General features: G+C 39.8%; 1 protein-coding gene across 1 annotated transcript in view; it reads left to right on the forward strand.

Moving 5' to 3' along the window:
* The window catches only part of DACH2 (dachshund family transcription factor 2), a 777,815-nt gene that overhangs the window by 239,682 nt on the left and 516,690 nt on the right, over positions 1-21,443 (forward strand). Inside the window, exon 2 of the mRNA XM_045994791.1 lies at positions 4,441-4,479. Coding sequence (XP_045850747.1) covers positions 4,441-4,479 — 39 coding nt within the window. The remainder of the gene's footprint in view (positions 1-4,440; positions 4,480-21,443) is intronic.

Here is a 21,443-nt window from a genome sequence, read left to right on the forward strand (position 1 = left end):
ATTCAAAGCTACTGTTTCCTTTTTTATTTTCTTGGATAGTTTGTCCATTGGTGTAAGTGGGCCATTAAGATACCTTTTTATGTATTACAATCAATTACTCCCTTTATGTTTGTTATCAGCTGCTTTATGTATTTTGGTGCTCACATGTTGGATCAAAAATACAACTGTTATATCTTCTGTTGAACTCTTCTCTTTATGATTATGTAGTGTCCTTCTTCGTCTTGTTAAAGTCTGTATTTTAAAGTCTATTTTGTCTGATACAAGTATTATTACCCTCACTTTCCTTTCACTTTCATTTGCATGATAAATGTTCCATTCTTTCACTTGCAAACTGCATGTGTCTTTAAGTCTGAAATGAATCTCTTCTTGGCAGCACATAAATGGGTTTTGCTTTTTTATCCATTTACCTTCTGTCTTTTGAATGGTGCATACAGTCAATTAACTTTCAAAGTCATTATGGATGGATATGTATTTATTGCTACTTTGTTACTTGTTGTGGTTTTTCTCTCTTCCTTCTCTTACTCTTTTCTCATGAGTTGCTGGCCGTGTGTGTGTGTGTGTGTGTGTGTGTGTGTGTGTCTGTGTGTGTGTGTCTGTGTGATATACTTGTATTCCTTTCCCTTTATTTTTTACTTACTACCAGTTTTTGATTTGTAGTTACCATTAGACTTGTATATAACATCTCATGCATATAGTAGTCTATATTAAGTTGGTGTTTGCTTAAGTTTGAACCCCTTCTAAAAACATTACATTTTTACTCCTCTTCCCTGAACATTTTAGATAGATAGTGTCATACTTTATATCCTTTTATTTTGTGAATTCTTTGCCTGATTTTTATAGCTCTAATTAATTTTAGTGCTTTTGTGCTTCCTACTTTTATTACTCTTACTTTACACTCCTTCCTCCCCAGAGGTTTCCTTTCCACTCAGAGTCCTCGTGAACATTTCTTGAAGGCTGGTTTAGTGGTGATGAATTCCTTTACCTTTCATCTGAGAAACTCTTTGTCTCTTCCTCTATTCTGAGTGATAGTTTTGCTGGATAGGGTATTCTTGGTTGAAGGTTTTGTTTTCTTTCAGCATTTTGAATATATCACAACACTCCTTTTAAGCCTGCAGTGTCTGCTAAAAAAAAATAAATAAATAAAAAACTGATAGTCTTATGGAATTTCCCTTGAATGTGATGTTTTTTCTTTCTGATTTCAAAATTCTTTCTTATCACCACATTTTGCCACTTTAATAAGTGTGCATCTTGGTGTGGACCTCCTTGGGTTGATTTTATTTGGAGCTCTCTGTGTCTACTATATCTGGATTTCTGTTCCCTGCCTATATTCTGGACATTTTCACTTATTATTTCAAATACATTTTCTGTCCTCTTTTCTCTCTCTTCTCTTTCTGGGATCTGTATAATGGTCATCTTTTTGTACTTTATTGTGTAATTTAGTTCCCTAAGTCTATTTTCATTTATTATTATTATTATTTTTCTCTCTCACATTCTGCTTGATTGCTTTCCTTTACTCTGTCCTCAATGTCTGTGCTCTGCTCTGCTTCCTCTAGTCTAGTCTTTATTCTAGGGTATTTAAATTTCAGTTATTGAGTTCTTCATTTCTTCATTTTATTTATTTGTTCATTTGTTTGTTTATTTAACAGAGAGGGCACAAGCAAGGAGAGCAGCAGAGTTCTTCATTTCTGATTGTGTGTGTGTGTGTGTGTGTGTGTGTGTGTTTTCTATCCTTTTGTTAAGTGTCTCACTAAGGCTCTCTTTTTTCAAGTCCAGTGAGTATCTCTTTATGACCATTACTTTAAATTCTCTATCAAGCATGTTACTTGTCTTTTTTCATTTAGTTCTCTTGCTGTGATTTTCCCCCCTTTTCATGTCATATTTGTCTCCTCATTTTGTCTAACTCTCTGTGTCTGTTTCTCTGTGTTAGGAAAGTCAGCTATGTCTCTTTTTGAAAGTAGTGGCCCATGAAGAAGAGGTCCTGTGGTGCCTACAATACAATGTTCCTTGTTCACCATAACCTGGCACTTCAGGCATGTCTTCTATGTTTGTTGCATGTACCCTGTTTTGCCTTTATCACAGTTGTTTGCAGTGGCTCTCTTTGTTTCGTGGTAAGTGTTTGGTCCCTTTGTTGTTAGGGAGCAAGTCTGGGCCACCTTAGGTTTGAGTTTAATCAGACCAGGTATTACCAGAGCTGTGGCAGCACCAAACTGCAGGGCACTCTCCCTGTCTTGTCCCTTGAGAAACTGTCATTGATGGGCAGGTCCTTTAGTTAGAACAGATGTGTGCTCCCCAGCCCACTACTGAATTTGCAGTCAGAATGGTATTTGTGAATATCTTCTTCTTTCCCTGGGGCAGGAGTCCCTTTGGAGTGGTTTTGAACTCTGTCAGGTTTGCTTCATTCTGCCAGGCTTGTGGCACTCCTTTGGATGGTCTCCTGCCAAGGGCATGTTGGAAGGGGGAATGTGTAGTGGGGCACATAGTGTGAGCAAGGTCTATGCCGTTCCACTGAAGGAGGAGACCTGTAGCCACCCTGAGAAAACTGCCCTGTCTGGGATGGATTGGATGGTCTGCAGAAGACAGGGATCAGGCAAACTTTGTGGAGGGTGTTCATCCTGCACTTGTTCCCACAGTTGTCTGGGTACATAGGCTCTGAGGAAGTGGAGGGAAATGATACCTACCAGCTCTTTCATTCTAGGAGTCTTCAAAAGATCCCTCCACCAGCACATGCTCTGAGATTAGTAAATAAATATCTTTCCTGTGTACCCCAGACATTTTTAAAACTATGTTTCTAATGCTACTTTTCAGTGGGTCTGTTTATAGTACTGTCTAAGGGCAGAGACTAAGGTTCGAGTCACCCGCTGGTTCTCCCAGAGTGGAGTTGCTGAATTTTAAATTTCCAGATGATAAGCCTCACTGATTGTAAGAATTCACAAAACAGGTTCTGCTGGTTTTCAAAGCCAAATATTATGGGGATTCATCTTCTCAGTGATAGTTCCTAATGCCTGTGGCACTTGGCATAGGGTCTGTTCCTCTCTTTTCCTTGCTCAAGGTATCCTTCCCACCCATGAACAATCCTTTGAGTTAATTTGGCTCCTGACCTTATCTCTACCTTTTTACCCTCTCTGAGGTGGCTTCTTTACATTTAGCTCTGGAGAGTCTGTTCTGCCAGTCTTCACTCATTTTCTGGTTCATTAACTCTGATGCAGATGTTATTTGGGTGTAATCACAGGATGAAGTGACAAGTAGGGGACAAGGATCCTCCTACTCTGCCATCTTCCCCAAAAGCAGTATGTTAGTTTAGATTTCATTGTTCTTCACTAGGAAATACTGTGTTATTGGAAATAATGTTTGTTTTGTTAATTAAGATAATTTTGTGGATTTTTTAATTTTTAAAATTATTTTTATTAACATATTTTCCTCAGGGGTACAGGTCTGTGAATCATCAGGCTTTCACACTTTGCAGCACTCACCATATCACATACCCTCCCCAATGTCCATAACCAAACACCTTCTCCATACCACCACTCCCTCTAGAAACCCTCAATTTGTTTTGTGAGAGAGGGAAATAAGTCAGTCAGAAAAAGACAATTATCATATGATCTCTGTGATAGGAGGAATTTGAGAGGCAGAGTGGGAGGTTTAGGGGGTAGAAGAGGAAAAAAAATTGTGGGTTTTTATTAATCTCATTTTTAAGTATTTATTTTGTGTGGTGTGTGTATGACTGTGTGTGTGTGTGTGTGTGTGTGTGTGTGTGTGTAACCCTTTTGGGAAGGATGTAAGATAGTTCATTATTGTTCCAGAAATAAGTATATAATGAGCTGTGTGATTAATAGCTCCATGTTTAGAAAATTAAGGCATAGCAGTGATATTGGCTCACTTTAATCATCCTGTTGGCCAAATAGAAAATGGAAAAAAAAATCCTAGGACAGAATCCTATCCTGAATCCTATCCTAGGATTTCTGTCCTAGGATTTTTTTTTCCTCCTAAATATATTGGAATACCCATTGGGATGGGAAGAAGGCTCTTGAGAGAAAGGAAGAAGACATAATACTGTTGAATCTTTTTAAGGAATTGTTATGACCCAAGGCCATTTTTTTTTGAACAGAAATCTATAACCTTATTTCCTTGCCTTCATATATGGCAAAGCCCTAAACCACATGACATTTCACATTATTCTTTACTTAGTGGGGATTAGACCAGAAATACAATAGTATTGTCCATATATTTAAAACACTATCTAATAACAATTCAGGCTTTCTTACCTTCTTTGTGCTCTTCCCTGCTGGTGTTTCATTGTGTGTAACCTATCTAAAATTCTTGAAGAATTGAAGAATATTTTTTGTGAAATATAATAAAACCTTGATTAATTGGAAGCTTACTAACCAGAAATCTCAATTAACCAGTTTTACTTATTTATTTTTTGCTATACTCTCCTTTTAGAAGGAAGAGGCAAATGACAAGAAAACAAGCTGTTAACAGGTATTTATGTGTTTTTTTTTAAATCAACTTCCTGGGAATGTCCTGGAGCCTATACAGATTCAGCCCAACTTCAATAATTTTGTTCCCTGTACTGTACTTATTAAGGTATGCAAGTAGAGCCATTTAAAAATTTCAGAGCAAATGTCGAATCTTTCCTTATCCTTAGTTAATAATAAGAAAAATGAAATCCAAATAGCTAATTTGACCCTATCTATCCGTTTGTGGGCACTAGTTAATTTGGTATCCACAGTTTCATTATTGACGGTAACCATTCATATCTATGAACTGGGAATAGATCCTAGGTTCATGCAGTAGGGAGGTGATTTCCACCCACAGGGAAGAACTCCTTTCCTGGGAACTAAGGCAGAAGCTAGGGAAAGTCTGCAAAGTTCATGTGGGTCGAGTAAGTGTCACTGACACAAAAACCATGACACCTATGTAAAATAACAAGAAGGTGATTCACTCAATGCATAACTTCGGAGTGCTTAGGAAGGTACATTCACTTTTGCAGGGCAGCACAGGTTATTAAGTGTTCTATAGCAATAAAGGAAAAAACATAGGCCATCTAATTTTGTGGAGTTGTTCTAAGCATTAGGCATGGATATATTTTGTAAGCATGTTAGTAGTTCTAAAATATTCAAAACTATTTTTTTCTAAAAATACATTTTAAAAAAATTTGGAAGTCTAAGAAGATTTATGCTTGAAACTTCTTAAAATTATCTATGACTATTTCAGTTGAATTGCAATACCATATTGCTCTAGGCTTTATACCTTTTAGGTTGTAATGAGGAAAATAATGGACTAACTCAGAGAAGCAAGGGAAAAGGAGGGCAACCCATGGTAATAAAGTACAAAAGTATATTTGATATTGCTGGCCAATAGTGCCCCTCTTCTCTTCCATATACCCTTCTCAGATTAAATCACCCTTTGGTGACTTTTTCCCAATTTATTCAGGGCTTCCCTTGATAATATGTTTTATCCATATTTTCTACAACAAAAATAACATAGGATTATGGGAGAGATGGGGACCACACCATATGAATTTTCAATGTAGAAACTAAAAACCACTATCATGATGTTTGTAATATCCAGAACATTTCCTATACTAGATATTACTTTTAAATATCATGCACACTAAATAAGACCCAAGTGACCTGAAGCAGTGGTTGTGCCTTCTTAAGTGCCAAACTTCCTATTATACTGTAACTTTAGTGCTCGGGGAGACAAGAACCCATTAGATTTCATTAATGAATGATTGTAACTGAAAAAGTTTACATGGTTTGAGTTTTGAGTTTAGGTTTGGGATATTGAAAGTAAATGCTTTTTTAAAAAAATTTAATGAATGCAATTGAATTCAGACATGGGAAATGACTTTCATTTTATTTCAATTTTCCTGGTTAAATGACATACAAATTAATGCAATGTTCTCTTCATTTAATTAATTATAATAGTAGATTATAACTGTATAGATTTATTTTAGATAAATTAGAACACACATTACATATGTACATATGTATGTAATGAATTTTTATATTTGCTGTAATCTGAGAAAAATCATGAAATGTTCTTAAAAGTATATGCACTGATTCATTCACATAAACTACAGAGAAACAGGAGAGTAGCAAACTCTAATGCCTACTGACACAAGGCTGGTAATGTAAATAAAAGGCCATAAGCAATAGGGAGTGGTGGGTGACCTGGAGAGTATGTATTCTTTCTGAAGGTGTCAGCTATTACTCAGTGTAGCTGATTGCCACCACGTGGGAATGTAGGCCCAATACCGATAAACTCTGAGTTTTTAAGACAAGCTAGTAATGCAGATTTTTATGTGAAATTCCCTAATTCTTTTTTTTTTTTAAGATTTTATTTATTTTTTTGACAGAGACACAAGGAGAGAGTGAACACAAGCAGGGGGAGTGGGAAAAGGAGAAACAGGCTTCCTGCTGAGTAGGGAGCCCAATGTGGGGCTCCATTCCAGGACCCTGGGATCATGACCTGAGCCGAAGGCAGAAGCTTAACAACTGAGCCACCCAGGTGCCACGAAATTCCCTAATTCTTAAATGTTGGTTACCAACTCAAAAAGCAAAAACAGAAACAACAACAACAACAAAAACAAAGCAAAAGAAAAAGAGAGAAACACTATGCAGGTTAAATAAAATCATCTGTGGTCTGGATCCAGCCCATGGGCTGCCAGTTTGCGATCTTTATTATTTTATTTTATTTATTTTTCAATTTTATTTTATTTCTTTTCTGTGTTCTAGCATTCATTGTTTATGTACCACACCCAGTGCTCCCTGCAATACGTGCCCTCCATAATACCCATCACCAGGCTCACCTCCCCTCCTCTGTCCCCTTCTACTCCAAAACCCTCAGTTTGGTTCTCAGAGTCCACAGTCTCTCATGGTTTGTCTCCCTCTCCAATTTCCCCCAACTCACTTCTCCGCTCCATCTCCCAATGTCCTCCATGTTATTCCTTATGCTCCACAAGTAAGTGAAACCATATGATACTTGACTCTCTCTCCTTGACTTATTTCACTCAGCATAATCTCTTCCAGCGATCTCTGTCTTAAATTGTGCTAAAAGTCCTCTAGGTATTGGAATAAAAAAAAAATCACAGTATATTATAAATGTATCTGATGGAAAATTCATGTAAAGTGAATTAAAAATAAGTAAAATGTTTGTAAATAATTTTCCTGATACTCAAAATTGTGTTTATGTGCTTCATGATTTTTCCTTACTATATGGAAATAGCCAAGATAGTTTTCCCTTAACTTGCTTGGAAAATTAAGATAAAATTATGAATTTTCTGCTTTCCTATTTATCAATGAAATGGAGTATAAAAGATCAACATTGCCATGTCCAAAGACAGCATTTAAATATAGGTTCTGTCACATAACATAATTAAGGCTTCTATTTAAAGCCTAATTCATGGTGCTTTAATAGGAAAAACTCCATATACATAGTATGTGTTCATTTAATTTTAAGTTGACTTGCCTTTCAACAAATTCCCAATTTCTTCTAATAAAATTCCTTGATTTTTACAAATGGTTAAAGAAATAAAAGAAATGTATGTAGTTAACGCAATAAAACTTCATTTGAACTTTTGATTGGCATTGGCAAAAATAAAACAAAAGTTTGTCTTCTGAAATTTTTGTTTGAGGTAACTGTTTGATTGGTCTGAGACTTCACTTGTTTGTCTGTCTTGCCCTGGACCTTAGCACATAATCTGCTGTGCTATAGTGCTTTTAACATTTGTATGCCCCTTTCATTACCAGCAATCCAAAAGTGTATTTGTCTAAAAAGGAAAGAATTAAATTCCAAACTTTCTAGGAAAAAAAAAGAAAGAAAAAAAGCACTTCATTGCTTTAAAGGCCCCTATGATCTGCACCATAAATCCTTAGTCATCAGGGTGGTCAGTTAAAGGGCACCTGCATGGCTCAGTCAGTTAAACATCTGCTTTCAGCTCAGGTCATGATCCCAGGATTCTGGGATTGAACTCCACATGAGGCTCCCTGCTCAGTGGGGAACATGCTTCTCCCTCTCCCTCTGTCTGCTGCTCCTCTTGCTTATGCTCTCTTTCTTTCAAATAAATAAATAAATAAATAAATAAATAAATAAAGGGTGGTCAGTTAACATTGTCCTTTCTGATGAGAATCTTATCAGAGGATTTTTGAAAAAAGGGAAAAGTGAAAAAAGAAAGAGAAAGAAAAGAATGCACAATCTCAAGTACTAACTTAAAAAAACCTCCCATTGGTCAACAAACTATTCTAGTTGCAGATTTAACACAGACATATATGAAAGATGAGAAATTGTTGGACAACTGATCAATACATATGACAATGTGCAAAACAGGTGATGTTTACCTAAATAAAATTTGGGTAGACAGTGCTCCCCTTTTTGGATCACCAGGTAGTTCTGACCACAAGTAATATGTTGTGTGATAGGGATGAACCACGTTTAAATATGCTAATTAATTAAACCTGTTGCCTAAAAACTCTAACAACTGGAAATTCTTAGTTAATTGGTTAATCCTTGAGGTAGAGAATTTAAGAGATTAATGATTAGTTGATATATTTAACCAGTATAGACATATAAATAATGTAATTCAGGAAAAATTTTGATGAACAACTGCTATTCTTATTTTTGCCAGAACAGAATAATATCAACATTTTTCAGACATTATATCCCAGGTTATTTAGTTCATTTAATCTTCATAACAACCCTATGAGGTGGATGCTATTATTTTTAAAAATATTTTATTTATTTATTTGACAGAGAGCGATCACACATAGGCAGAGAGGCAGAGAGAGAGAGAGGGGGAAACAGGCTCCCCACTGAGCAGAGAGCCTGATATGAGGCTTGATCCCAGGACCCTGAGATCATGACCCAAGCCGAAGGCAGAGGCTTAACCCACAGAGCCACTCAGGCGCCCCTAGATGCTATTATTGTGATCCTTATTTTACAGAAGATGGTACTGAAGTACAGAGAAGGTTAAATGACTTATCTGAGGCCATACAACCTACAAATACCAGAGCCAGCATTTGAATCAAGGAAGTCTATTACAAAGATCATATACGTTAGATCAATAGATTTCAATAGATTTTGTATGTACATATGGACCTGTGTGTGTGTGTGTGTGTGTGTGTGTGTGTGTGTGTGTATATATATATATATATGATGAAATGAGGTGTTTTGGTAATTCGTATGATTCCAGTTGTGTTTTGGTAATTAGTCTGATTCCAGTTGATTGATATATATATATATATATATATATTCTGATTTACTGGAAAATGGCATTCTTATTCTGAAATTAATTTTGGTAGCATCATTTTGATTGTGTAATAAATTAGGAAGTTTGATTATAAAATAGCTCAAATGGAAAGAGCAAGAAATAGAGACATTTGTGGACCAATAATGAAGTCTACATTTTGCTACATTACATTTCATTCAGAGCTCATTATTTAAAAAATATGTATCTGTAAAGCATTATTGATATAACTAACACTAATCTCCTTTCTCCTCCACCCTTCATTAGAGTTCACTACTGTTTTAAAATTTGTGTGAATTATCGCTCTGTGGTTTTTTTTTATCATATGTGTATTTATGCACAAACAATAAGCAGTGTTAGTTTTGTTTTTGTTTTTGTTTTTAAAATATACCTAAATGGTTTGGTACTATACTATCCTTTTTAATCACTGTTTTTACATTACGTTTTTTAGATTTATCTATGTTGATACATGCTGATCTAGTTCATTTATATTTTAATCATCCATTCTACTATTTAATTGCATTAGTATACCACAGTTTGATTTTTCTTTACTATATTGATAGACATTTAGGTTTTTTTTTTCTAATTTTTTGTTAATACATACAGTATTGTAAATGGACATCATATTTTCTTGTCCCCCTGTGGGAGAATTTCTCTGGGGAATAAACCTAGAAATAAAATCATTGAGTTGTGGGCTATGCACACATTCAACTTTAATAGTTGTTGCTGAATTGCTCTCCAAAATTGTTCTGACTTACACTCCCATGAGTGTTAAACAAGAACTCCTATTTCCCCACATTTTACCAATGTAGTAGAATTTTTTTTAAAAAGATTTTATTTATTTGAGCAAGAAAGAGAGAAAAAGAGAGAAAAGGAACAAGTGTGGGGGAGGGGCAGACTCCCTGCTGAGCAAGGAGCCTGACTCAAGGCCCTATAACAGGACCCCAAGATCATGACCTGAGCTGAAGGCAGACACTTAACTGACTGAGTCACCCAGACACCCCTGTGGTAGATATTTTTAAGAAAAAATTTCTCTGATGAAAAAATAATTCTTTTTATTGATTCTCTTTCATGATTATATCCAGAGATGAAACACTAATTCTGATCACTTAAGGCACATAACAATGCTTACTGAAACTATTTGTGTCTTTATTCTTCATTTTAAAACATATGTAGTTCAGAAATGACTAAAATACTATTTAAAATTTGTAAGGTGTTTTCTAGGTTACAAAGAACATTCCCATAAAGACTCATTTGATGAGAGTGTGGTATAACAGGAAGAGCTCTGGAAAGAATCAGAACTCCATGGACTTAAAACAACACTGAAAATAACTCCGTGGCTTTGGACCTCAGTTGCCATATCTGTAAAATTAGGATGTTCGACTAAACAGTCTCTTAAAGACATATTATAACCTTTGATATATAATGCATATGTTCCCTTTTTCCTGAAGCTATAATTTACTTATTGTGCATAAAACATAAAGACAAAATTTATTTTTATCAATTTGTGAAGTGTTATAACACTGTCATAGTTAAGATCCTATTTATCTTATTTATCCTATTTGTCTTTGTGTTTCTCTTAATTAAAGGGCAGTTGGAGGTGGGATGTAGGATAGAAGATTGGAGCAGGATCTCAGCACTATGACTAGACGCTAGTCACACACCATCTTGAGTTAATCTTCAATGTTTCTCATTCTGAATCATCACATTACAAATGCTGAAATACAATGAAAGTCCAACTAAAATTTATTATGGTTTTGTGTTTCTTCTCAAGTTCTTTTTACATATATTTCAGATTCAGAGAAGAGGGTCTTCAATATTTTCAACTCACCTAAGATTTGATTCCAAGAATTCTTTTATGGTCCTGTACATAGCTACTTAAAGTAGAGGGAGGACTCAGATTGACTGTTCCATATATTCTGTGCTTCTTTTTGGATGGAGGGTAACTAATTGGATTTTGTGTTTGGGGAGATTTTTTTTATTAGAACGAGCTGGATCTGTACCCTGGAGTTTAACAAAGAGCTTTTGGAGTTTCTTAGATTCCACATGTACTGGAAAGAATGTCCAGTTAGAAACCTATCTAATACTGTAAGAGATTAAATTATAAAAGATAGTCAGTTGGGGGACTCCTGCATGGTTCAGTCAGTTAAGCATCTGCCTTCAGCTCAGGTCAGGATCCCAGGGTGCTGGGATTGAGTCCCACATCAGGCTCCTTGCTCAATGGGGAGCAAGATTCTTCCTCTACCTTCTGCTCCCCCTGCTTGTGTTCTCTCTCTCTGACAAACATATAAATACTATGTAAAAAGAAAAGATAGTTGAAACTGATTATTCTATTTAAACTTCAAGAATTGCCAATGTACTACACAAACACACTCAAGTATCATCACACATTTACACATACAAGTATATCTTATCTCTATCACAGAATACCTATTATTTATAATGACTTTTAAAAAGAAATCTATGAATGAATATAGTTGTGTTTTTAGTGAAGCTCCTACTTGTGGAAGGTGACAATTCTGGCAAACAAAATCTAAATCAGTTAATCTCTTATGATGACATTTTTAGGGACTTCTCTGTAAGCAATCCTGGGAAAAAACTTTTGATAATGGCATTCCTGGGAAATGAACTGACTTCCTACAGTGTTTCAAATCAGATATTACAAGAAATCTGTGGTCCATGCACTTTGTTCAGATGATCTCCAGATTAATACCATTCACACATGTGTACCTCATTATTCAAATGTGACAATAAGCCCAGAGATTCCCACATATGTTGCTTTTGAGGGCTTTTACCTACTTTAGCCTATTTGTGAACTGACTATGAGACTCCTATTTAAGAACTTCCATTGCTATTTTTGCTAACTGGCACCCCATTTTATAGTTTATGCATACTCTGAAAAACCACTATGTTGCTTTCTCTGTTACTTCCACAAGTTCAGAGGAACTTGTGCCAAATTGCCTAGATCCTACCTATCCTATGTGGAGAATAATTAAGTTATCTAACTTTTTCAATAAACACTAAATAAGTCAATTAAAACACAAGATATCATAAAGCCTTTAAGCTAGTTTTATAAGTCAGAGCATTTTCACAACAGCACTTCTTAGACATAACACACTAGGCAGCTAACCCAACTATTGAAAAATCGTTACTTTAAGAAAATAAATATTACAGCTGCCGAGTATTTATTTAAAAAAAAAATTGGGGAGGATGCTTGGGTGGTTCGGTCAGTGAAGTGTCTGCCTTCAGCTCAGGTCATGATCCCAGGGTTCTGGGCTCCCTGCTCAGGGGGTTGTCTGTTCCTTTCTCTGCCCCTCCCCCTGCTCATGTTCCCCAGTGCAAGCTCTTTCTCTTTCCCAAATAAATAAATAAAATCTTTTAAAAAATCAGAAAGGTGGAAATATAAGCATTGCTCTATTGCCTTTATCATCTGTGTTTCTAAGAAGTGCTCTTTATATTTGAGATGACAATGGATCTTTATTTATGTTATGCCCGAGTTTTTGCATCTGAGAGACCACCAAGGAGCCAACACCGATGCAATCACACGAGGGTTTATTTGACAAGCTTAATCTTGGGCCCAAGTATACCCGACACAGCCGAGTAGGGACTTGGACCCTGAGCTTAGTTAAGGCAGGGGTATTTGTGGGTTCCTGTTACTAAAGTAGGGTGGGGGTCTCTGGAACTAAAGCAGGGTGGGGGTTCTTGTTACTAAAGCAGGGTGGAGGTCCTTAGAACTAAAGTAAAGTAGGGGAAAGTTCAGTCCTTGGGCACAGGGGTCTGAGATGGCTGCCAGATCTAAGGTGGTTGTACTTACGCTAAGGCTAAACCTGAGGTGGGATGGCCTTAATTTTTCTTGGCCTCCACATTTCCCCCTCTCAGAGGAACCTAAGGAAGGACCCAATCATGGGTCCAGGCTGGTCTCAGCAACAAGGTCCGGTGGTTAGTATTGCTGACTGAGTACCATGAGCTAAACTGTACTGACTCTGTCTTTGACAAAAGTAAGCAACATTAGTGGGGTAAGTGAGAACGGCACAGTCTTAGCTTTAGGGGGGTGTCCTTGTCGGGCTGACTTTTCCATTCTGGGATGAAGTCCTTGAGAACAGCGTGTGGGTCAGCTGGCTGGACGTGGGTGTAGTGGACCCAGGGAGTAATCCCATCGACCTTGAGAACAGTGGGAGTGGTCAGGATCACTTTGTAGGGTCCCTTCCAGCGTGGTTGAAGTGTCTGGTGTTGGTATCACCGGATGTACACGCAGTCACCTGGCTGATATCGATGGGGGTCCATGGGTGGCCCAGTCTCATAGAGGGCCCTCAGCTTAGGCCACAGCTGTTCATGGGTTCGTTGTAACGTTTGGAGGGAGAAAAGGAGTTGGTGATCATCAAACTCAGCAAGCACCTCAGATTTTAAATTGGGAATAATAGGTGGAGGAATACCGAACGTGATCTGGTAAGGGGTAAGTCCCATTGTATATGGGGAGTTTCGCACCCTATATAGGGCGAAGGGGAGGAGAGCCACCCAATCCCCGCCAGTCTCCAAGGCTAATTTAGTCAAGGTCTCTTTTAATGTTCTGTTCATCCTCTCTACCTGTCCTGAGCTTTGAGGCCTATATGCACAATGTAATTTCCAATCTGCCCCAAGTACTAGTGCCACTCCCCGTGTTACCTTAGAGACGAATCCTGGTCTGTTGTCTGATCCAGTCTTAATAGGAAAACCATACCTTGGTAAGATGTCTTCCAGCAGTTTCTTGGTCACGGTCTGTGCGGTTTCATGTTTGGTGGGAAATGCCTCTGTCCATCCTGAAAAAGTATCTACAAATACCAGTAAATACCTGTATCCGTATTTTCCAGGTTTTGTCTCGGTGAAGTCCACTTCCCAGTCGGCTCCTGGGCAGTCCCCCCAGAGCCGGGTGCCCAGGTCAGATCCATGGGCGGTGGCATTAATTAATTGGCATGTGTGGCAACTTGCCACAATCTGTTCGATCTTTGATCGGGAGTCTTTGATAGTGATCTTTGTATGTCGCACCAAGTCTTCCATTTTTTTGTTCCCATGTGTGTACTCCTGTGCATTTTGGATAGGAGTCACCATCCCAGTTCCTCTGGTAGGATTATGCTGCTATCTGCAGCTCTCCACCAGCCATGCAGGCATTGTGTCCCGGACAGACACCTAATCCATTGTAAGTCTGCGTCAGCATAGTTGGGGTTGTCTGGCAAGCTCGGTGCTCCCGCATTGGGCAGTGTGGTCACTAAGACATTGTCCACTGAAAGAGCTGCCTCTTTTGCCTTTTAGTCGGCCAGTCTGTTTTCCCTGGTCACTGGCGTGTCTGCTTTTTGATGTCCTAGACAATGGATAATGGCCAGTGCCTTAGGCAGCCAGAGGGCCCTTAGGAGCTCAAGGATTTCTGCCTTGTTTTTAATAGTCTTTCCTTCTGCTGTTAAGAGCCCTCTTTCTCTATAAATGGCTCTGTGGATGTGGGCTGTGGCAAAGGCGTACCTGCTATCAGTATAGATGTTTATCCGCTTGCCTGCTCCCATTGTTAGTGCCTTGGTTAAAGCAATCAGTTCTGCACATTGGGCAGAAGCCCCAGCCGCCAATGGTTCCGCCCAGTCAGTCTCTGTCTCTGTGGTCACAGCTGCCCCTGCATACCTGATTCCTTCCCGGACAAAGCTACTGCCATCTGTATACCAGGTGTCATCTGCATACCAGGTGTCATCTGCATTTGGCAGCAGTTGGTCCTGGAGATCGGCTCTGACTCCGTGCTCCTGAGCCAGGATTTCTTGGCAGTCATGTTGGGAAGGGGGCGGGTCCCCGTCAGGGTTAGGGAGCAGTGTCACTAGGTTTAGGGCTGTAGGCACCTGGAACAAAATTCTGGTAGGGTTCAAAAGCAGCTCTGGTAATGGGTCAAGCGGGCATTGCTGATCCATCAGTCTGGGGGTTGAGTACCCCTTCAATGGCATGTGGGGTAGTGACATATAGTTCCTGCCCCATAGTCAGCTTATCTGCATCTTTAACCATGATGGCCACTGCAGCAATAATTTTTAAACATGGAGGCTATCCAGCAGCCATGGCATCTAATTTCTTTGAGAGGTATGCCACCGGTCTCTTCCAGAGGCCCATGTATTGAATTAGGACTCCCTTTGCCACCCCTTCCTTTTCATCCATGTAAAGATGGAAGGGCTTAGTCACATCAGGGAGCCCAAGTGCCGGGGCCGAAAACAAGGCTGGTTTAAGGTCACTGAAGGCTTTTCCATGGCCTCAGTCCATACAAAGTCCTGTTTTTGTTTTGTGGCTTCATTAGAGGGGCTTAGTATGTCAGCGAAACCTGGGATCCACAATCGGCAGAACCCAGCCGACCCTAGGAATTCATGTACCTGGCGGACGTTTTGAGGCTGTGGGATTCTCATGACCGTCTCCCATGCATCTGTTAATCATCTTTGTCCATCTTTTAACTTGCACCCCAGGTAGCTCTCCTCCATTCTGCAGATCTGGGCCTTCTTAGCTGAAGCCCGGTATCCCAGAGTTACTACCGTTTGGAGCAAGTCTTTGGTGCCTTGTAGGCATGTTTCCCGGTCCTCTGCTGCCAACAGGATATCATCTACATATTGTAATAGGGTCAGATTAGGGTGTTTGGCATGAAACTCAACTAAGTCTTTGTGCAGTGCCTCGTCGAAGATGGTGGGTGAATTCTTGAATTCTTGCAGTACTTGAGTCCAGGTTAGTTGGCCATTGATGCCCTTCTCCAGGTCCGCCCATTGAAAAGTGAAGAGGTCTTGGCTCTTTGGGGCCAGGGCAAGCTGAAAAAGGCATCTTTTAGGTCTAGCACTGTATACCAAATCTTGTCTGGGGGCAAGGTGGAGAGGAGGGTGTAGGGGTTTGAGACCATAGAGTGCATGTCCATCACCTGTCAGTTAACTTCCCTCAAGTTCTGGACCAGTCTATAATCATTAGAGTTTGGCTTTCGTACCAGCAGCAGGGGAGTGTTCCATGCTGACTGACAAGGTTGCAGTATGCCTGAGTCAAGCAGTCGCTGGATGTGTGGGGTGATCCCTGTCCATGCTGTGAGAGGCATGGGGTATTGGCAGACTCTGACTGGTTCTGCTCCTGGCTTTAGTTTAATGTATATCGCTGGCTGATGTTGGACCAATCCCATTCCCCCTGTTTCTGCCCATGTTTGGGGAAACTCCCAACCAGTGGCCAATGTCGGTCATTGGTTCTGGAGCTGTTTGGTGAAGACGATATTCGTCTTCCAGGTTCGTGACAAGCACCTGGATTGGGTGCCCCTTTTTATCCAGAACCTTTGCCCCTTCAGGGTGGAAACTAATTTGGGCTCTCATCTTGGTGAGTAGGTCCTGGCCTAACAGGGCGTAGGGTTACTCAGAAATGACCATGAAGGAGTGGGTTACCCAGCCCACGCTGAGATCCACTGTTCTTTGGGTAGCCCATGAATATTGTTTAATGCCTGTGGCCCCTGGTACCCATGAGGACTTATTTGCCAACTTCCCTTGAGGTTGTAGCAAGACAGAGTGCTGTGCCCTGGTGTCTACTAGGAATTTAATTGGTTGCCCCTCCACTTTAAGGGTTATCCTGGGCTCAGGGAGGGGTGCCAAACCGCGACTCCCCTAGTCATCTAACTCTTCGAACTCCAAGATAGTAGTGGAGGCCTTTAGTCTTTTGTCGGGGGATTCCTTTAACCAGGGGCAGACCCTTGCCCAGTGACCTTCTTTCCTGCAATAAGCACACTGGTTTCTACTCAGTTTGGGGCGTTCTTAGTGGGGGCCATCCCCCTTATCTTCTCCTGAAGCCAGCTTCTTGAGATGTCTCTGTTTTTCATGTGGGTCATCCATGGTCATGGCCAGTAGGATCTTGAGCAGGTTCTGAGTCTGACGGTCACTTATCCTAGCCTGTTGCTCCTCCAGGGTCTCTCTGTTATTGTAGACTCTTTCTGTCACCACTATCAGATCCTGTAGGCTCTTCTCTCCTTGTCTTTCTACCCTCTGTAATTTCGTTTTAATGTCTGGAGCGGCTTGGTTAACAAAAGCCATAACTATGGCAGCGTTGGTCTCTGGGGCCTCTGGATTCATAGGGGTGTACTGTCTGAACACCTCTATGATCCTTTCTAGGAATGCCACTGGACTTTCATCTTTACCCTGTTTACCCTGTTTTACACCATATACCTTGGCCAGATTGGTAGGCTTGCATGCTGCAGCCTTGAGACCTGCCATTAGAGTCTGGCAGTAGACCCGGAGCCTCTCCTTACCTTCTGCTGAGTTGTAGTCCCAAGCGGGGTGAGACAAGGGGAAAGCTGCATTTATGAGATTGGAGTTCTGTCAGTTGACTTTCACCCAGGATGGACTTCTGGGCTTCCATCTGGATTCACTCTCTTTCCTCAGTGGTAAAGAGGACCTGCAAGAGCTGTTGACAGTCCATCCCAGGTGGGCTGATGGGTGAAAGAACAGTATCCAAAAGACCAATCAGATCTTTTGGGTTATCAGTGAACTTTGCATGTTGAGTTCTCCAATTGTATAAATCACTAGTAGAGAATGGCCAATATAACATTGGTTGTCCCCCTGTTTCATCGGGGGGTCCCATGGAGCAGAGGGGAAGGACAGAGGAATTGGCTGGTCCCAGGTTTGAGGCTGGGGCCACTCAATGGGTCCATTCACATGTCCCTGCTGCCAGCCCACACATGGGAACCCCTCCATCTGGGAGGGGTGTGGCACTCCCTTGACAGTGCCTGATGCCTCTGCTGGAGGGGCAGACGGAGAGGGGGGGAGACCTGGTAGGGTGGTGAAAAATCAGGCCCTCCATGGGAGTGTCCTGGAAGACCGGGTAAAGCAGAGTCTTTGGTTTGTGCTCAGCTTTCTTGTTAGACTTAGGAGTTGGTTTCTGCAGGGCCAGGATCTTGGGTGTAGGTCCTGCTTTGGGAGGCAGAAAAGGTTTATGCCAGGAGGGAGGATTCTCTCTCATCTTGCCAGACCAGTACATAAGGTATTTGGTCAGGGTGGCCGTGTGGTTTTTCTCTGAAGATGACGGCCTTAACCTGTAGGATAACAGGCAGTTAAAAGGTTCCCTCCCGGGGCCATTTTACATTAAAAGCTGGCCATTCAGACATGCAGAAAGTCCGAAACTTTCCCTTTCGTACATCTGTGCTCAAATTATGAGCTCTCTCCCTGATGTCCAAGAAGTGGTTAATCATCAGGGACAGAGGGGTAGTCTGTGTCTGTCCCATCATGCCTTTAGTCCACAACAAGGCACATACACTTACAACAATTAACAAGAACACACTCACACAGACAAATGATCCAGTGTGGCCACGAAGACAAAACTGAAAGGAAGTTAAGGGAGAATCCAACCGCAATGGCAGCCGGCTCTCCTCACAGATGAGGATCTTGTCCTCCAGGCGGGGGTAAGGGATGCCTCTTCCAAAAATTCCCATAAACTTAACAACCAGCACAACAGACAAAATTCCCATATATTTAACAAACAGCACAACTGACAACAAAAACAAGACGCCTGACTGCCTAGGGGGATTCAAACCCCCTGGCTGCCTTGGGGGACCACAACCCCCCTGGTGACCACCTAGGGGGACTCTAACCCCTAAAATGGAGGGCGACTCAAACCCCCTGTGGAGGCAAGGGACATCTCCCAAGACCCCCAGTCAACGGCCCGCCCTGCGTCTGCTCGAGTCAGTGTCGACCCAGATATAAGTTGGAATTCCTGCAGGTAAAAATGCAGATTGGAGTTTCCAAAGTATGCATGCAAATAGATAAAAACAAGTACACTCACCAGCTGGTGCAAGATCCTCTGGGTTGGGGTCCTGGGAGTCTCCCAGATCTTGGTGGAGACTCCAAATGTTATACCCAAGTTTTTGCATCCTAGAGACCACCAAGGAGCCAACACCGATGCAATCACATGAGGGTTTGTTTGACAAGCTTAAGCTTGGTCCCAAGTATACCCGACACAGCGGAGTAAGGACTTGGACCCTGAGCTTAGTTAAGGCAGGGGTATTTATGGGTTCCTGTTACTAAAGCAGGGTGGGGATTCCTGTTACTAAAGCAGGGTGGGGGTCTCTGGAACTAAAGCAGGGTGGGGGTTCTTGTTACTAAAGCAGGGTGGGGGTCCTTAGAACTAAAGTAAAGTAGGGGAAAGTTCAGCCCTTGGGCACAGGGGTCTGAGATGGCTTCTCGACCTAAGATGGCTGTCCTTATGCTAAGGCTAAACCTGAGGTGGGATGGCCTTAATTTTTCTCAGCCTCCACAATTTACAAAATAATTTGTAATTTTTCTATGTAATATTCTTTCTTATTTATCTTTTAGTTTTATTTTTTATATTCCTTCTTTTTTAATGGAGTACTACGCTTTTGTTAGCCTAAACAAACCCTTGGCAAACAACATTTATCGTTCATCTACAAAACATCAAAATAATGGACATTTTTATCTTTATCTCTGTCTCCAAGAATCCCCATGTGTTTTGCCATGGATGGTATCTAAATAATAATACTATAATATAGTATAGTAAATACTCTTTTTTTTGCTATTATTGAAAACCCAACTTAAACCTTGAGTAAGTCATTTACATGAAGTTTCCTTGGGCTTACCTACAGTCTTGTCCACTCTGACCTTGTAATTTTGCTCACAGTTGGAAATGTAATGCAGAGTGACTAAGATAATGTTGTTTACACAGACTTTAAGTGGATTGACATTATAGTCAAGCAAGTGTCACATCACCCAAAGTGAAGGAAGACTTAATTACCATAATCCTGTGAATACTAAAATTTCTTGGCCATGTATAGAATAATAATGTGTAATGTTTTGTATGTTACATTTAGTAATGTGAAGGTATAATACATTAGGTCTCAGGCTGTGTGTTTCTTTAATATAAATGAAAAGAAAGTGGAATTATAGAAGGAAAATGGATTTTGTAGTAGGATACTTGTATGAATGTTCAGGTGAAGTCTTTTTTTTTTTTTTTTAACTTAGAAGAGTTGTCTAGTGATGTGAAAATGAAGGACTCCTAAAATATCCATAAATCTAGACACCAATAGGTAAGGTGACAGACCATGAATTTCTCTGGAGGGTGCTAGTTGGATTGAACTAAATGACTGAGAGAGGATAAAAAAGAAAGGCTGATAACCACCTATTATTATGCAATGGGGAACATATCATTATTTTACAAAGATAGTGGTGACATTTTCTAAAATTGTATAGCCCTAATCTTAAGTTTGTCAGTGTAACTTACTAGTTGCTAAAATGGAGTTGATTCTAAGACTCAGTATGAATGCATTTAAAAAGGCACTGTATTGTTCCTAAATTGTTAGGGTTTGTAATACATCTTGATGAATGCTACAAAATAATGTTAAGAAATGGGACTATTATGCCAATGGCCGTTCTTTGGTTTGTAGTCCTTGAATTATGTTCCATGGTGATGTGTTCTACAGTCCTGCAGATAGATACATGTGAAGTGCCCTGAAGACTAGTCCTGTTTAATATTTTTGATAACACTAAGTTTTCAATACCATGAATATATTTGCTGAAAGAATTCTCTCAGCATATTAGGGCTCCAAAGATTTACTGTTAACTTTAGATTTTCATCTGGAATTTTTGTTGTTTAACTAATTCTAATGTTCAAGAAGAGGCAAGTATAAACTGATTAAGCCATAAAACATTAAATATTGTTTTTAAATAAATCTGTTAGAAAACTGAGATGTAAAAAATATGTAATTCAATCAACTGATTTATGTAAATGATATATTATTCATAACCCACAATATAAAGTGCTAGATCATCTGATATATACAGTATTCCAGATTTTTAAAAAAATATGTAAAAGCTGTTAAAACATATAAAATACTGAAGGCTTTTAGTAACATCGGACATGCTTTGGTTTGTTGCAAGTAGAATTTAAAGCATTTTGAACTGATATGTCATTACAAAATATTCTCCCTACAGACAATATTTTTATTCAGATAATAAAATAAAATAATTTTATTTTTATTTGTTGAAAATAAAATGATTTGGACATTTTCATTTAATTAATATGATTTTATTTATTCATTCTAGAAAGAGAGAGAGAGCAGGGGGACAAGTAGAGGAAGAGGGACAAGCAGACTCCATGCTGAATGCAGAGCCCCACTTGGGCTCTATCTTAGGGCCCTTAGATTATAACCTGAGGCAAAACCAAGAGTTGAACACTTAACAGA

This window comes from Meles meles, chromosome X, assembly GCF_922984935.1.
Source record: "Meles meles chromosome X, mMelMel3.1 paternal haplotype, whole genome shotgun sequence".
Taxonomy (NCBI): Eukaryota; Metazoa; Chordata; class Mammalia; order Carnivora; family Mustelidae; genus Meles; species Meles meles.